Source organism: Nerophis ophidion, linkage group LG29, assembly GCF_033978795.1.
Source record: "Nerophis ophidion isolate RoL-2023_Sa linkage group LG29, RoL_Noph_v1.0, whole genome shotgun sequence".
NCBI classification, from domain to species: Eukaryota; Metazoa; Chordata; class Actinopteri; order Syngnathiformes; family Syngnathidae; genus Nerophis; species Nerophis ophidion.
In genome coordinates, this window is record NC_084639.1 from 10079623 (window position 1) to 10096284 (window position 16662).

The 16662-nt window shown below is 42.0% G+C and overlaps 1 protein-coding gene across 1 annotated transcript in view; it reads right to left on the reverse strand.

Annotated features, from left to right (window-relative positions):
• gfra4b (GDNF family receptor alpha 4b) overlaps window positions 1-16662 on the reverse strand; it is a 165223-nt gene that overhangs the window by 39055 nt on the left and 109506 nt on the right. Inside the window, exons 2-4 of the mRNA XM_061891644.1 lie at window positions 9993-10268; window positions 9833-9913; window positions 3999-4344 (exon numbers count right to left, since the gene is read on the reverse strand). Of these exons, the coding sequence (XP_061747628.1) occupies window positions 3999-4344; window positions 9833-9913; window positions 9993-10268 (703 nt within the window). The remainder of the gene's footprint in view (window positions 1-3998; window positions 4345-9832; window positions 9914-9992; window positions 10269-16662) is intronic.

The following is a 16662-nucleotide window of genomic DNA, read 5'->3' on the forward strand; positions in this document are numbered from 1 at the left end:
TTAGTTCCTGGTTGCACTTCCTGTTTGTTCTGTTGCTATAGTCACGCATTAGTGTCACCTGCTTCTTGTTTTTGACTCACACCTGTTTGTAATCACGTTCTGTATTTAAGCCTGCCTTTTCAGTTGACTCGTCCTCACACCCTAGCTTTTGTTGCCCGTAACAAGTGATGACGCTGATCCCCGTTTGTGGAACCCTTTTTTTGTATTTTGCTTGCTCCCACGCTATGCTTATGTTTTCTTCTAGCTCCCATGCTAGTTCTGTTTGTTTTGCCTTTTCTGCCGAGTGCAAGTTTTCTGTTTCCTAGTCTGTTCAAGTTTTAATAAATCTAGATATTCTTACCTTTACGCTGTGTTCGAGCCCGAACTGCATCTTGAACGAACGCACCCGCTTCACCATGCCCAGCAAACGTCACAAGAAGCTTGCCAAAAGCTTGTGGATGGCTGCTAAAAGCGCCTTATTGCAGTGAAACCTGCCACGGAACATGGAACAAGGATCATGTCTTATTCTGGTTTTGGTTCCGTCTTTGTATTGTATTCTGTTGGTGTTTGACTGCCTTAGTTCCTGGTGGCACTTCCTGTTTGTTGTGTTGCTATAGTCATGCATTAGTGTCACCTGCTTCTTGTTTTGACTCACACCTGTTTGTAATCACGTTCTGTATTTAAGCCTGCCTTTTCAGTTGACTCGTCCTCGCATCCTAGATTTTGTTGCCCGTAACAAGTGACGACCCTGATCCCCGTTACTAGTAAACCTGTATTTTGCTACTCCCACGCTTTGCTTATGTTTTCTTCTAGCTCCCATGCTAGTTCTGTTTGTTTTGCCTTTTCTGCCTAGTTCAAGTTTTCTGTTTCCTAGTCTGTTCAAGTTTTAATAAATCTAGATTTTCTTACCTTTACGCTGTGTTCGAGCCCAAACTGCATCTTGAAAGAATGCACCCGCTTCACAATGCCCAGCAAACGTCACAAAAAGCTTGCCAAAAGCTTGTGGATGGCTACCAAAAGCGCCTTATTGCAGTGAAACTTGCCAAGGAACATGGAACAAGGATCATGTCTTATTCTGGTTTTGGATCCACTATTAACCTCTAATATCACAGTCAAAATGAAAGCTTGTTCCCATAGGCACCAAAAACTGTTAATAATGTTTAGACAAAAGTGTATATTATATATACTATTATATATATAGTATTTATATAGGTGTGTGTGTGTGTGCGTGTGTGTGTATGATGGATATGTGTGTATTTTGGGTATATGCATGTGTGTATGTATGTGATTGTGTGAATGTGTGTGTATGTATATGTATATATATATATATATATATATATATATATATATATATATATATATAAATTGTATATATGTGTGTGTTGTGTATATATGTGTGTGTACATACGTATATATGTAAGTGTGTGTGAATTTGAATGTATTATTTATAGATAATATATAGCATCTATGCAGCAACAACTGAATTGAATTATATTATATATATTATTGTATTATATATTGTGTATATATATATATTGTATATGTATAGGGGTGGGACCTAATAAGTTTACTTCTTCCCACTCCCTTTTGAGCCAATCTTGACATCTACAAAGGATTAGCCACATGTAATGTTTTCAATGTAGGTGTAAAAATAATGTATATATATATATTTCTTTTGTATTTCATGTCATTCTTTTGTTTTGTTGGCATGGCATAGAATAAACCATTCATCCATGCATTCATTATTATGTTGGTGTTTGACTTCCTTAGTTCCTGGTGGGACTTCCTGTTTGTTCTTTTGCTATAGTCCCGCATTAGTCTCACCTTCTTCTTGTTTTTGACTCACACCTGATCTAATCTAATGTAATCAATTATTAACATTGCTGTATGTATACTTTGTATACTATTTCCAGTGGACCCATAATTGATTCATAAAAGAACCAAAATTCATGAATGTTTTTTGTGACCAACAAGTATGTGCTCCAATCACTCTATCCCAAAAAAATAAGAGTTGTAGAAATTATTGGAAACTCAATACAGCCATGACATTATGTTCTTTACAAATGTATGTAAACTATTGACCACGACTGTATGTTCAAGACAAGCTGGACTAAAATGTGATAGAAAGACTAATATACATTATTTCACCCTAAATCCCAGACCTTGGAATGATTAGTAAAACCTTCTGAGTGTAATGGAGCCGTGGAAAAATAATGACCATCACCAGAGATTGCAATGAGCGATAACTCCGATCCAGCTGGCTCTTTCGCCGTGGTAAATATTTCATGTGCTATTCCAAGAGGCTCTCAGGGGTGTTCTTGCCAAATGATGAGGAGGGTAAAAAAACAATGGGTCATTTTGTTGACTGAATGGCTGTTTATTTTCTTTCAGACGGTCTTAAGCCTCGACAATAGCCACCCCAATTAGTGTGATGAGTATAAATACTGGACTTCTGGTTCACATTTGAAAAGGCGCTTTGGCATGTTGTCTCTGGTCCTCCCCACTGACTCTGCCACTGATGGATTAATCCTTAACCGTCTCACTTCTGTAAACACTCTATGCTGTTGTTCGGGGCCACAACCACATGGGGGCCACATGGTCAGTAAGGCACTGACCATGTTTAAAGGGAAACTGCACTTTTTTGGGGAGGAATTTTCCCTTATTGTTCACAATAATTATGAAAGACATGAAGTCAGAAGGTTTAGTTTTTTTTTTTGCTTTCTAAAAATTAGCTCGTTCTTTGGTAGCGAGCAATGCAGCAATCCTTTAAAAATGCATTCAAAAACAGCAAACAATATTTTATTTCCGTTCCGTAACCTGTATAATGACGAAGCTGTAGTGACATTGTTTTCATACTTGCCAACCTTGAGACCTACAAATTCGGGAGATGGGGCACGGGGTGTATATATTTTGAAGTATTTCTCATTTTTATAATATGTATGTGTATATATATATATATATATATATTTATTTTTTTTCAAGTATTTCTCATTTATATATACAGGAGGTGTGGTGTTCTTGGGATGCAACTCAGTATTCTTCTTCCTCCAAACACGACGAGTTGAGTTTATACCAAATAGTTCTATTTTGGTTTCATCTGACCACATGACATTCTCCCAATCCTCTGCTGTATCATCCATGTATCCATTTTGGTATAAACTCAACTCGTCGTGTTTGGAGGAAAAAGAATATTGAGTTGCATCCCAAGAACACCACACCTACTGTGAAGCATGGTTGTGGAAACATCATGGTTTGGGGCTGTTTTTCTGCTAAGGGGACAGGACGATTGATCCGTGTTAAGGAAAGAATGAATGGGGCCATGAATCGTGAGATTTTGAGCCAAAACCTCCTTCCATCAGTGAGAGCTTTGAATGGTTGACCAAATACTTATTTTCCACCATAATTTACAAATAAATTCTTTAAAATTCCTACAATGTGAATTCTTGGATTTTTTCTCACATTCTGTCTCTCACAGTTGAAGTGTACCTATGATGAAAATTACAGACCTCTGTCATCATTTTAAGTTGGAGATCTTGCACAATCGGTGGCTGACTAAATACTTTTTTGCCCCACTGTATATAGATTTATTTATTAAAGGTAAATTGAGCAAATTGGCTATTTCTGGCAATTTATTTAAGTGTGTATCAAACTGGTAGCCCTTTGCATTAATCAGTACCCAAGAAGTAGCTCTTGGTTTCAAAAAGGTTGGTGACCCCTGTCTTAAACGGTGGCATTGTTGTGCGTGGACACGGATAAGGTTAGGTGGGATTTACCCTGGATAACCTTATCCGGCTTAGTGTAGAAGGGGCCTGAGTCACATCGAGGTGACATTGTATGACCTCGAATGACCTCACCACTAACTTAACCTAACTATTGTTAACTGATTTGAGTGTTCAGTATGACCCTAGGAAGAATGGTCCTAATCCAGTCCAAAACTGTGGTGCTGATCCAAATTAAGGTACGATCGGAGTGAAGAATTGAGGAACGGGATGTGTCAAAATGTTGCTTTTTTTTCTAACCTGCAGACATAGTCAGCCTCACAGATCCTCCTCTGCGTAACACAGCTGGGCTTCTCCGCGCTTTCGTATGAGCAGCTGGGCACGACGGTCTGCCGTCGTCGTTCCGCGCAGGCCGTGTCCGTGCAGGGGCAAAAGAGGAGCTCGTGGGTGTAGTCGGCCGGGACGCGGTCAAAGAACCTGCGCAGGGCCTTGTTGCATTTGGCCCGGTTGCATAGGCCGGATTTAGCGGTGGGTCTGATGCAGGCCGAGACGTAGTCCGTGCGGAACTTCTGGCACAGGTCGTCCACGTTGCAAGCCTTGGCTGCGTCGAGACAGCGGTTCACCGTTGATATGCCGACGTCTGAGTCTGAAGACAGAAACAAGGCTGTTTGTGAAGATACTTTCTCTCCTGAAGATTTGTGAAATGTTGAAATTATATAGTTTTCTACACAAAAATTAATGTGTTTATTATTCGACTTCAACTTATTCTTGTTCTTCTCCAAATTTTGGCTCGCTCTGCCTCAATCAATCAATCAACCAATGTTTATTTATATAGCCTTAAATCACAAGTGTCTCAAAGGACGGCACAAGCCACAACGACACCCTCGGTTCAGAGCCCACATAGGGGCAAGGAAAAACTCACAACCCAATGGGATGTCAATGAGAATGACTATAAGAAACCTTGGACAGGACTGCAGATGTGGGTGACCCAGTCCCTTTCCCCCTCTAGGGGAGACCGGATGCAATGGACGTTAAGTGGGTCTAACATAATATTGTGAGAGTCCAGTCCATAGTGGGTCTAACCTAATATTGTGAGAGTCCAGTCCATAGGGGATCTAACAAAATAGTGAGAGTCCAGTACATAGTTGATCTAACATAATAGTGAGAGTCCAGTCCATAGTGGATCTAACATAATAGTGACTGTCCAGTCCATAGTGGATTGAACATAATAGTGAGAGTCCAGTCCATAGTGGATCGAACATAATAGTGAGAGTCCAGTCCATAGCGGATCTAACATAATATTGTTAAAGTCCAGTCCATAGTGGATCTAATATAATAGTGAGAGTCCAGTCCATAGTGGATCTAACATAATAGTGAGAGTCCGGTCCATAGTGGATCCAACATAATAGTGAGAGTCCAGTCCACAGTGGATCTAACGTAATATTGTTAAAGTCCAGTCCATAGTGGATCTAACATAATAGTGTGAGTCTAGTCCATAGTGGATCCAACATAACAGTGACTGTCCAGTCCATAGTGGATCTAACATAATAGTGAGAGTCCAGTCCATAGTGGATCTAACATAATAGTGAGAGTCCAGTCCATAGTGGATTGAACATAATAGTGAGGGTCCAGTCCATAGCGGATCTAACATAATATTGTTAAAGTCCAGTCCATAGTGGATCTAACATAATTGTGTAAGAGTCCAGTCCATTGTGGATCTAACATAATAGTGTGAGAGTCCAGTCCATAGTGGATCTAACATAATAGTGAGAGTCCAGTCCATAGTGGATCCAACATAATAGTGAGAGTCCAGTTCATAGTGGATCCAACATAATAGTGAGAGTCCAGTACATAATGGATCTAACATAATAGTGAGAGTCCAGTCCATAGTGGATCCAACATAATAGTAAGAGTCCAGTACATAGTGGATCTAACATAATATTGTGAAAGTCTAGTCCATAGTGGATCTAACATAATATTGTGAAAGTCTAGTCCATAGTGGATCTAACATAATAGTGAGAGTCCAGTCCATAGTGGATCTAACATAATAGTGAGAGTCCAGTCCATAGTGGATTGAACATAATAGTGAGAGTCCAGTCCATAGCGGATCTAACATAATATTGTTAAAGTCCAGTCCATAGTGGATCTAACATAATTGTGTAAGAGTCCAGTCCATTGTGGATCTAACATAATAGTGTGAGAGTCCAGTCCATAGTGGATCTAACATAATAGTGAGAGTCCAGTCCATAGTGGATCCAACATAATAGTGAGAGTCCAGTTCATAGTGGATCCAACATAATAGTGAGAGTCCAGTACATAATGGATCTAACATAATAGTGAGAGTCCAGTCCATAGTGGATCCAACATAATAGTAAGAGTCCAGTACATAGTGGATCTAACATAATATTGTGAAAGTCTAGTCCATAGTGGATCTAACATAATATTGTGAAAGTCTAGTCCATAGTGGATCTAACATAATACTGTGAAAGTCCAGTCCATAGTGGATCTAACATAATACTGTGAAAGTCCAGTCCATAGTGGATCTAACATAATAGTGAGAGTCCAGTCCATAGCGGATCTAACATAATATTGTTAAAGTCCAGTCCATAGTGGATCTAACATAATTGTTTAAGAGTCCAGTCCATTGTGGATCTAACATAATAGTGTGAGAGTCCAGTCCATAGTGGATCCAACATAATAGTGAGAGTCCAGTCCATAGTGGATCCAACATAATAGTGAGAGTCCAGTTCATAGTGGATCCAACATAATAGTGAGAGTCCAGTACATAGTGGATCCAACATAATAGTAAGAGTCCAGTACATAGTGGATCTAACATAATATTGTGAAAGTCTAGTCCATAGTGGATCTAACATAATATTGTGAAAGTCTAGTCCATAGTGGATCTAACATAATACTGTGAAAGTCCAGTCCATAGTGGATCTAACATAATACTTTGAAAGTCCAGTCCATAGTGGATCTAACACAATAGTGAGAGTCCAGTCCATAGTGGATCTAACATAATAGTGAGAGTCCAGTCCATAGTGGATCTAACATAATAGTGAGAGTCCAGTCCATACCTTCCACATTTTTCACCTGATTCAAACAGTTCCAACTTCAAACTGTTTAACCTATTCGGGAATTACTGGCTTTCCCTTGACAAATTCCCAGAATTCCAGGTTTTACGGCACATTTTTCCTATTCAAAGTGAATTGGCCATTTTTCAAGCTTCCACCCTTTGCACATTTTTCAACCTATTCATAATATTCCACCTTCAACATTTTTCCACTGTTTCCACCATTCTGGAAACTCAAACTACCATTTTTCCAAGTTCAAAAAATTCCAGGATTTTCCAAAAATCCTTGTTTTCCAAAGCCCTATTTGCACCCTTTTTTCTGGCGACAACTCCTTCCAGATTGTTCAACCCACTTCAACCATTTCACTGCCCAAAAAATCTTCTTAATTAGGACAGACATTTTTTTTTTTTTTTTTTAATTGGAAAAATTACCGTTTTTCCGAAGATTCCAGGAATTTCGTTACACCATTTCACACTTCAACATGTTACTACTTCACGTTTCTAGACCGATTTGAAAAATTTCAACACCAACCATTTCAAATCAATCCAAACATTCAGGTTTTTTACCATTTTTCCCCCAAAAAATTACAGATTTTCCCTAAATTCCCTTATACCATTTACTACTTCAACATTTCTTGCCCGATTTAAACAATTCCCACACCAACCAGTTCAGCTCATTCAGAAAGTACATGCTTCTAATAATTTTTAAAAAAAATCCTGCTTTTCATAAATTTCCCCAAATTTCCAGGAAGTTCCCATTGAAATGAATGGGACATTTTTCCAAGTTGCACAATTCCCACATTTTTCAACCAATTAGAACCATTACAACATTAAAACATTCCATTAAAACATTCCACTCCTCCTGGACATTCCAACTAATCCTAAATTCCAAACCAAATTCCGGTTTTCCTGGAAATTCAAACTCTTCAACATTGAAACTATTCCAACATTCAGACCATTTCAGCGTTTAAACAAGTTCAACTTTCAAACCATTTCTACATTCATCCTACATTCCATTAGCAATTCAGTTAGTTTTGGGCCGGTATAGCTCAGTTGGTATCAGGTTCAATCCCAGTTTCTGCCGTCCTAGTCACTGCCGTTGTGTCCTTGGGCAAGACACTTTACCCACCTGCTCTGTGTCACCCACACTGGCTAAAAAAAATATGTAACTTAGATTTTGGGTTTCACTATGTAAAAGCGCTTTGAGTCACTAGAGAAAAGCGCTATATAAATATAAGTCACTTCAGTTCAGCGTCATTTCTTCAACATTCAAACCACTCCAACATTTAAACTATTCATACATTCATACTACATTCTGTCAGCATTTCAGTTCAACTTCAGCATTGGAGCATTCACACACAATTCCTACAGGAATTGCCTATTTTAGTTTTTAAAGGCCTACTGAAATGAGATTTTCTTATTTAAACAGGGATAGCAGGTCCATTCTATGTGTCATACTTGATCATTTCTCGATATTGCCCTATTTTTGCTAAAAGGATTTAGTAAAGAACATCGACGATAAAGTTCGCAACTTTTGGTCGCTAATAAAAAAGCCTTGCCTGTACCGGAAGTAGCAGACGATGTGCGCGTGACGTCACGGGTTGTAGGGCTCCTCACATCCTCACATTGTTTATAATCATAGCCACCAGCAGCAAGTGCGATTCGGACCGAGAAACTGATGAGTTCCCCATTAATTTGAGGGAGGATGAAAAATTTGTGGATGAGGAAAGTTAGAGTGAAGCACTTAAAAAAAAAAGGCGACGGCAGTGTGAGCGATTCAGATGTTATTAGACACATTTAATAGGATAATTCTGGAAAATCCCTTATCTACTTATTGTGTTAAAAGTGTTTTAGTGAGATTATAAAGTCATACCTGAAAGTCGGAGGGCTGCGGTGAACAGCAGTGTCTCTGAGAGAAGCCAATTCAAGATCACAGCTGCCTTTTTGACAGCTACAGGAGGAGGTCGCATAATCCACTCAAGTCTCCGGTAAGAGCCGACTTAATATCACAATTTTCCCATCCAAAAACTGGCTGGTTGACTTAGAGAAACATGTTCGCTTCACCGCTCTGTGTTAAAGCTTCACAACGAACAAAGAAACACCGGCTGTGTTTCGGTTGCTAAAGACAGCTGCAATCCACCGCTTTCCACCAACAGCATTCTTCTTTATGGTCTCCATTATTAATTGAACAAATTGCAAAAGCTTCAGCAACACAGATGTCCAAATTACTGTGTAATTATGCGATGAAAACAGACAACTTTTAGCTGTAAGTGGTACTGGGCTAATATGTCCGCTACAACCCGAGACGTCACAAACACACGTCATCATTCTGCGACGTTTTCAACAAGAAACGCTCGACATCTCTGTTCCATAGTAAAGCTTGACTGTCATCTTTCAGGAATGTAAACAATGAAACACCGGCTGTGTTTGTGTTTTGCAAAGGCGGCCGCAATACTCCGCTTCCCACCTACGGCTTTCTTCTTTGACGTCTCCATTATTCATTGAACAAATTGCAGAAGATTCAGCGACACAGATGTCCATAATACTGTGGAATTATGTGATGAAAAGCAACGTTTTAGCATGATACTTCCGCGCGAAATTTAGAATTGCAATTTAGTAAACTGAACCGGCCGTATTGGCATGTGTTGCAATGTTAATATTTCATCATTGATATATAAACTATCAGACTGCGTGGTTGGTAGTAGCAGGCCTTTAAATGTAGTTTTGTTTGCTGTGAAGGCACGAAATGAGCACTTGGGATTTGTCTCGAACAATTATTTGTAGCACCATAGCCATTCAAGTTCTATTTCAACAATTCCAAAGTTAAAAATCTACATTTTTATTCATCTCGGCGTTTCAAACCATTTGTGAGCAACTGTTTGACAAAGATATCATTTTGGATTCAGGAATTCTGTTCAGATCAATGACGACTCTTGTGTAGCTGCCTTCCGAACAAAAAGCACTTGTCTTTGCCTCGGGCCAGCTGCCAGGAAACATCAAACCGCGCCCCAAAGGCTACAATAGTAAAAACATGAAAGTTAATGAAGGTCAACCGACTTGCCTGCTGTGATGGAGGCCAAGCGGACGTAGTCGTAATCCCTCTGCACCGTCTCGTAGGGATAACTCTCCACCAAGTTGAGGCCTGACACAGGAAAGGGGGACACAGGTGGTTGGAAGCTGTTTTGCCGAATGACTTGTAACCTTATCCATCAAAGACTGACCATGAATGGCGGACTGGTGAAGGCTCCAGTAGATGCTTAGGCAGTTCTTCTCCTTTTTCATGCCCCTTTTGCACTGGCAGCCGTGCAATGGGCTGGCCAGCAGGGCCGACACTGCGTTGGCGCACTGGCTCCTGGCGCCAGGGCCCAGCTTCATACTGCCATTGCCCGCCACGCACTGGCGAAGCGTGCGAAGGCGCGGACTGCAGCTGTCGTCGCTCGAACAGGAGTCTCCGGCCATCAAGCAGTCCCTGCCGGCCAGTATGACCTCAAACAGAGCTGGGATGGAGAAATGAGTAAGCAAAAAATTAGACCTGACTGTCAGAACAGAAAAAAACTACGTCTTTAAATCAGGCGTGTCCAAAGTGCGGCCCCCAGCTAATTCTGCAAAAATTGCAAAATTGATAGTATTGCAAAAATTAAAAAAAAAACATTTTAAAAAAAGTGGAATGAGGTGAAATCTAATGAGAAAAGGTGACAATGGCGATACAAAGCTGCCATGCAGGCATTTTTTTTTTTACCCTTTTGTCTTTATTTTCTTTTTTTTCCATTGCTCAAAAAAAAATTATAAAAAGGACAAAGAAATCTGTTATAATGAATTATTACTAAAAATTATCACTTTAAAGCAGTAGTCGGGAACCTTTTTGAATGAGAGAGCCTTGAAAGCTAAATAATTTAAAATGTATTTCCGAGAGAGCCATATAATAATGTTTAACACTGAATACAAATAAATGTGTGCATTTTTAAGTAAGACCAACATTTTAAGAATATAATAAGTATCTTGTTCTTTTTAATAACATTATTATTCTGAAGCTAATGAATAAAATAGTTCTTACCATTAATGCGACTTCTTGAACAGGAACGGTAGAAAACGGATGGATGGATTAAAATGCATGAGAATGTTTTACATTTTGAACGTTATTTTTAACACTGTGATTACCAGTGGAATTATTCATTACTTATCGCTGTGTTTTTCAACCACTGTGCCGCGGCACACTACAGTCTGGTGTGTCGTGGGAGAGATTATGTAATTTCACCTAATTGGGTTGACAATATTTTTTGCAAACCTGTAACTATAATTCCAAAATGTGCTGTTATTGAGTGTCTGTGCTGTCTAGAGCTCGGCAGAGTAAGCGTGTAATACTATTCCATATCAGTAGGTGGCAGCAGGTAGCTAATTGCTTTTGTAGATGTCGAGAACATGGTATGTCGTGATCACAATATGCGGGAGGCAGCATGTAGGTAAAAAGGTATCAAACACTTAAACTAAAAATAAACAAAAGGCGGGTGCCGCTAAGAAAAGGTATTGAAGCAAAACAAAACTAAAACTGAACTGGCTGCAAAGTAAACAAAAACAGAATGCTGGACGACAGCAAAGACTTACAGTGTGCGGAGCGGACGGCATCCACAAAGTACATCCGTACATGGCATGACAATCAACAATGTTCACACAAAGAAGGAGTGTGTCCGCCATGGCCGGCTCTACGCAGGGGCAAGAGGGGGCAAAGCCAGCCTTAGATAAATGTCTTGCCCCCTCAAATCAAAATTTGAGAAAGCACATTTTAATAAACTCAATAAATTACTACATTACAAGTTGACAAAATTATCTGCACTAGCGGAAAAATCCGCCGAAAAAGGGACACACACGATATAGTAGTGTCGGCTTCCCTCTCATCCCTCCCTCCGCTGTGCGTGTATTCAACATTCCACAGGCTGCGCAGCAGACACACACCCGCACACACCCCTCAGCCCTCAGTAAACATCCAATCACTGTTGCAGTATGAAAGTAAAAGAAAAGGAAAAGTTGTCTACATTTATCATATACTTGTTAGGATGGGTGTACTTGTGTGGTTTATCCGTCATAAACACGTTTATCGTCGCGGACTTTCGGTGCTACGGAGTTCCTTTTTTTTTTTTTTTTTTTTTTACAACTTGACGAGAGCAGTGACAGCGGAGGCTCTGAGCAGCAGTGGTTTGGAAGGCAGAGAGCCTCCACTGTCCCTGTAACAAGCTACAAGTCTTTTGTTATGCTGTTAATGACGGTAAAAATGAAACATGAGGTATATATCCTGCTTAGCAGTCCTCCTCTGCTGTCCTCTGTTCAGAGCGGAGTCCCTAGCAACGGCCCGTTTTACTTAGCAACGGTCTGGCAATCGACTGCTGGAATTCTTTTTCTGTTGTTTTTCTTGTAATTCTACATAGTCAACCTTTAATGTTTCAATCTACATTTTGTAATAAACAAATTATAAGTTTCATTTGATACGACCAAGACACCTAAAAACAAAAACACTGCCGTTTTCATCAATTTACAAGCAAGTGGGCAACACACATACATTGGAGTGAATGAATTTTGTGCCCAGATGAGTGCCCACGTCCACTGCATGTGACAAACTGAAGACAAGTGACCTGTGTCTGACAGACCCCTACGTAAAGCCCCGCCCCGGGCTGTAGTCCTGTACTGTTGTTGTTTTCTTCATGTAATCCATCCATCCATCATCTTCCGCTTATCCGAGGTCGGGTCGCGGGGGCAACAGCCTAAGTAGGGAAGGCCAGACTTCCCTCTCCCCAGCCACTTCGTCTAGCTCTTCCCGGGGGATCCCGAGGCGTTCCCAGGCCAGCCGGGAGACAGTCTTCCCAACGTGTCCTGGGTCTTCCCCGTGGCCTCCTACCGGTTGGACGTGCCCTAAACACCTCCCTAGGGAGGCGTTCGGGTGGCATCCTAACCAGATGCCCGAACCACCTCATCTGGCTCCTCTCGATGTGGAGGAGCAGCGGCTTTACTTTGAGCTCCTCCCGGATGGCAGAGCTTCTCACCCTATCTCTAAGGGAGAGCCCCGCCACCCGGCTGAGGAAACTCATTTCGGCCGCTTGTACCCGTGATCTTATCCTTTCGGTCATGACCCAAAGCTCATGACCATAGGTGAGGATGGGAACATAGATCGACCGGTAAATTGAGAGCTTTGCCTTCCGGCTCAGCTCCTTCTTTACCACAATGGATCGGTACAACGTGCGCATTACTGAAGACGCCGCACCGATCCGCCTGTCGATCTCACGATCCACTCTTCCCCCACTCGTGAACAAGACTCCTAGTTACTTGAACTCCTCCACTTGGGGCAGGGTCTCCTCACCAACCCGGAGATGGCATTCCACCCTTTTCCGGGCGAGAACCATGGACTCGGACTTGGAGGTGCTGATTCTCATTCCGGTCGCTTCACACTCGGCTGCGAACCGATCCAGCGAGAGCTGAAGATCCCGGTCAGATGAAGCCATCAGGACCACATAATCTGCAAAAAGCAGAGACCTAATCCTGCGGCCACCAAACCGGATCCCCTCAATGCCTTGACTGCGCCTAGAAATTCTGTCCATAAAAGTTATGAACAGAATCGGTGACAAAGGACAGCCTTGGCAGAGTCCAACCCTCACTGGAAATGTGTTCGACTTACTGCCGGCAATGCGGACCAAGCTCTGGCACTGATCATACAGGGAGCGAACCGCCACAATAAGACAGTCCGATACCCCATACTCTCTGAGCACTCCCCACAGGACTTCCCGAGGGACACGGTCGAATGCCTTCTCCAAGTCCACAAAGCACATCTGGACTGGTTGGGCAAACTCCCATGCACCCTCAAGAACCCTGCCGAGAGTATAGAGCTGGTCCACAGTTCCACGACCAGGACGAAAACCACACTGTTCCTCCTGAATCCGAGGTTCGACTATCCGGCGTAGCCTCCTCTCCAGTACACCTGAATAAACCTTACCGGGAAGGCTGAGGAGTGTGATCCCACGATAGTTGGAACACACCCTCCGGTCCCCCTTCTTAAAGAGAGGAACCACCACCCCGGTCTGCCAATCCAGAGGTACCGCCCCCGATGTCCACACGATGCTGCAGAGTCTTGTCAACCAAGACATGTAATCACAGCAGGTTTTTTCTGTTGTTGTTCAAGCTTACTTATTTTCTGCTCCAGCTTCCAGTAACTCACAAAGAGAAAGTTAATGCTCTGTAATGCATCCATTTTTCAGAGCATTTCAAAAGTCTAGTCCTGCTCCTGCATGTAGTAGCAATGATGCTACTGCTAGTACATCAGGGACAGCAGCTAGCAATACTGCACCTTTAGCACCAGCAACCACTGCTTCTCCTGCACCAGCTCCCTCCGTCCCCCCAACAAGCGCTCCCCCAAATCAGCCTGCTCAGCTACCCAGTGACTTAAATGGCAACGCACCATCTCAGCCAATACTGGGTGGCTACCCAAAGCGTGCATTTGCTACAACATTAAGATCATTCAATCCTGCCTGGTACCGCACACGACCATGGCTAGAGTATTCTGTGGTGCGAGACGCCTGCTTCTGTTTCCCCTGTCGGAAATATGGCAGCGCTGTTAATGTTTCCCCCCCTGAGGGATTGCCACCTTATTGTGGTCAGGGGGCCTCAGTGACTGTAAGAGCTATACCAGCAGGAGCTTAGTCTTCAGGTGGGACACCCAAGTTGGACAGGTCTGAAGGTAGAGGCCTGACAAAGCCTGCTGATCCGCTTGAGATGGTTTCCTGTGGACGGGACTCTCACTGCTGTCTTGGAGCCACTATGGATTGAACTTTCACAGTATCATGTTAGACCCGCTCGACATCCATTGCTTTCGGTCCCCTAGAGGGGGGGGGGTTGCCCACATCTGAGGTCCTCTCCAATGTTTCTCATAGTCAGCATTGTCACTGGCGTCCCACTGAATGTGAATTCTCCCTGCCCACTGGGTGTGAGTTTTCCTTGCCCTTTTGTGGGTTCTTCCGAGGATGTTGTAGTCGTAATGATTTGTGCAGTCCTTTGAGACATTTGTGATTTGGGGCTATATAAATAAACATTAAACATTGAAAGTGCAATCCACTACTCCAGGTTGGGGTTGGACACATAGCTAAAGACCCATTTCAATGAAGAAAGCATCGTTACTATAAGCAGAGAAAAAAAACGTGCTGGAGCATGATGTGTACACATGATGCCCCCTTCACATTTCTGACTGCCCCCTCATATAACCATGCCTAGAACTGCCCCTGGTGTCCACACAACTTAAATAGTCTTGATTGTAAAAACAAAGCAGGTGCGATGAATAGCATTCAAGGAGGACATGAAACTGCTACAGGAAAATACCAACAAAAGAAGAAAAGCCACCAAAACAGGAAAACACCAAAAAAACTCAAAATAAGTTACGGCTTGACAGTACACCTACATAGAGACAAGAGTTATTTGGAGAACAATTTTTTTTTGTCAATATTGGCTACTGAGTTTAATTTTTTTTAATGTTTTCTGCTGGTGGTGCGCCTCAGAATTTTTTCTATGAAAAAAAAGTGTTTTGGCTCAAAAAAGGTTGAAAAACACTGACTTATCGTGTTACGCAATAACAGCTAAGACTGATCTGAAAGCCAGATGCAGTCATCAAAAGAGCCACATCTGGCTCTAGAGCCATAGGTTCCCTACCCCTGCTTTAAAGTGTCATGATCCGTGGTCTGGATCATGTTTAGTTTAGTTATTTTCTGTTAGTTTGGACTCCCCTTGTTTGTGCACCTTGTGAGTTAGTTTGGTCACCATGGTAACGTATTCATTTCACCCGCTGCGGGTTCCAGACGCACACTTGTTTTTGTTCATTACTTTCCTATTTAAGCCTGCCTTGTCCCGTCAGTCGGTCTTGGTCCCTTGTTTGCGGTAAGCAACTGTTACGTTGATTTGTTCTAGATTTCTTCTTCCCTGATCCTGTGCTAATGTTAGCATTAGCTTCTGTGCGTTTCGGCACGCATTTCTTTTGTTCTTTTCGTCTGTTTTTGCACCAGTGTTTTTGTTATTTAATCACCTTACCTTTACGTTGTTGTCCGGAGTGTCTATGTTTGCACTGGAGGAACGATGCCGCATTAAAATGCGACCCACATGTGACATAAAGGCCTACTGAAATGAGATTTTCTTATTTAAACAGGGATAGCAGGTCCATTCTATGTGTCATACTTGATCATTTCACGATATTGCCATATTTTTGCTGAAAGGATTTTGTAGAGAACATCCACAATAAAGTTCGCAACTTTCGGTTGCTAAGAGAAAAGCCCTGCCTTTACCGGAATTCACAGACGATGACATGACATGTTGATGGCTCCTCACATAGTCACATTGTTTTTAATGGGAGCCTCCAACAAAAAGAGCTATTCGGACCGAGAAAACGACAATTTCCCCATTAATTTGAGCGAGGATAAAAGATGTGTGTTTGAGGATATTGATAGCGACAGCTAGAAAAAAAAAGTAAAAAGAAAACGCGATTGCATTGGGACGGATTCCGATGTTTTTAGACACATTTACTAGGTTAATTCTGGGGAATCCCTTATCTTTCTATTGTGTTGCTAGTGTTTTAGTGAGTTTAACAGTACCTGATAGTCGGAGGTGTGTGTCCACGGGTGTCTTGATGCCAATGTCTTAGGGAAGTCGACGGTAGCTTTATGGACAGGGCAAGCTCAGCTGATCTCCAGTAAGAAGCGACTTTTTACCACAATTTTCTCACCGAAACCTGCTGGTTGAGATTCGGTCGGGATCCATGTTCGCTTGACTGCGCTCTGATCCATAGTAAAGTTTCACCACCGTGAATTTTAAACAAGGAATCACCGTGTGTTTGTGTGGCTTAAGGCTAAAGCTTCCCAACTCCATCTTTCT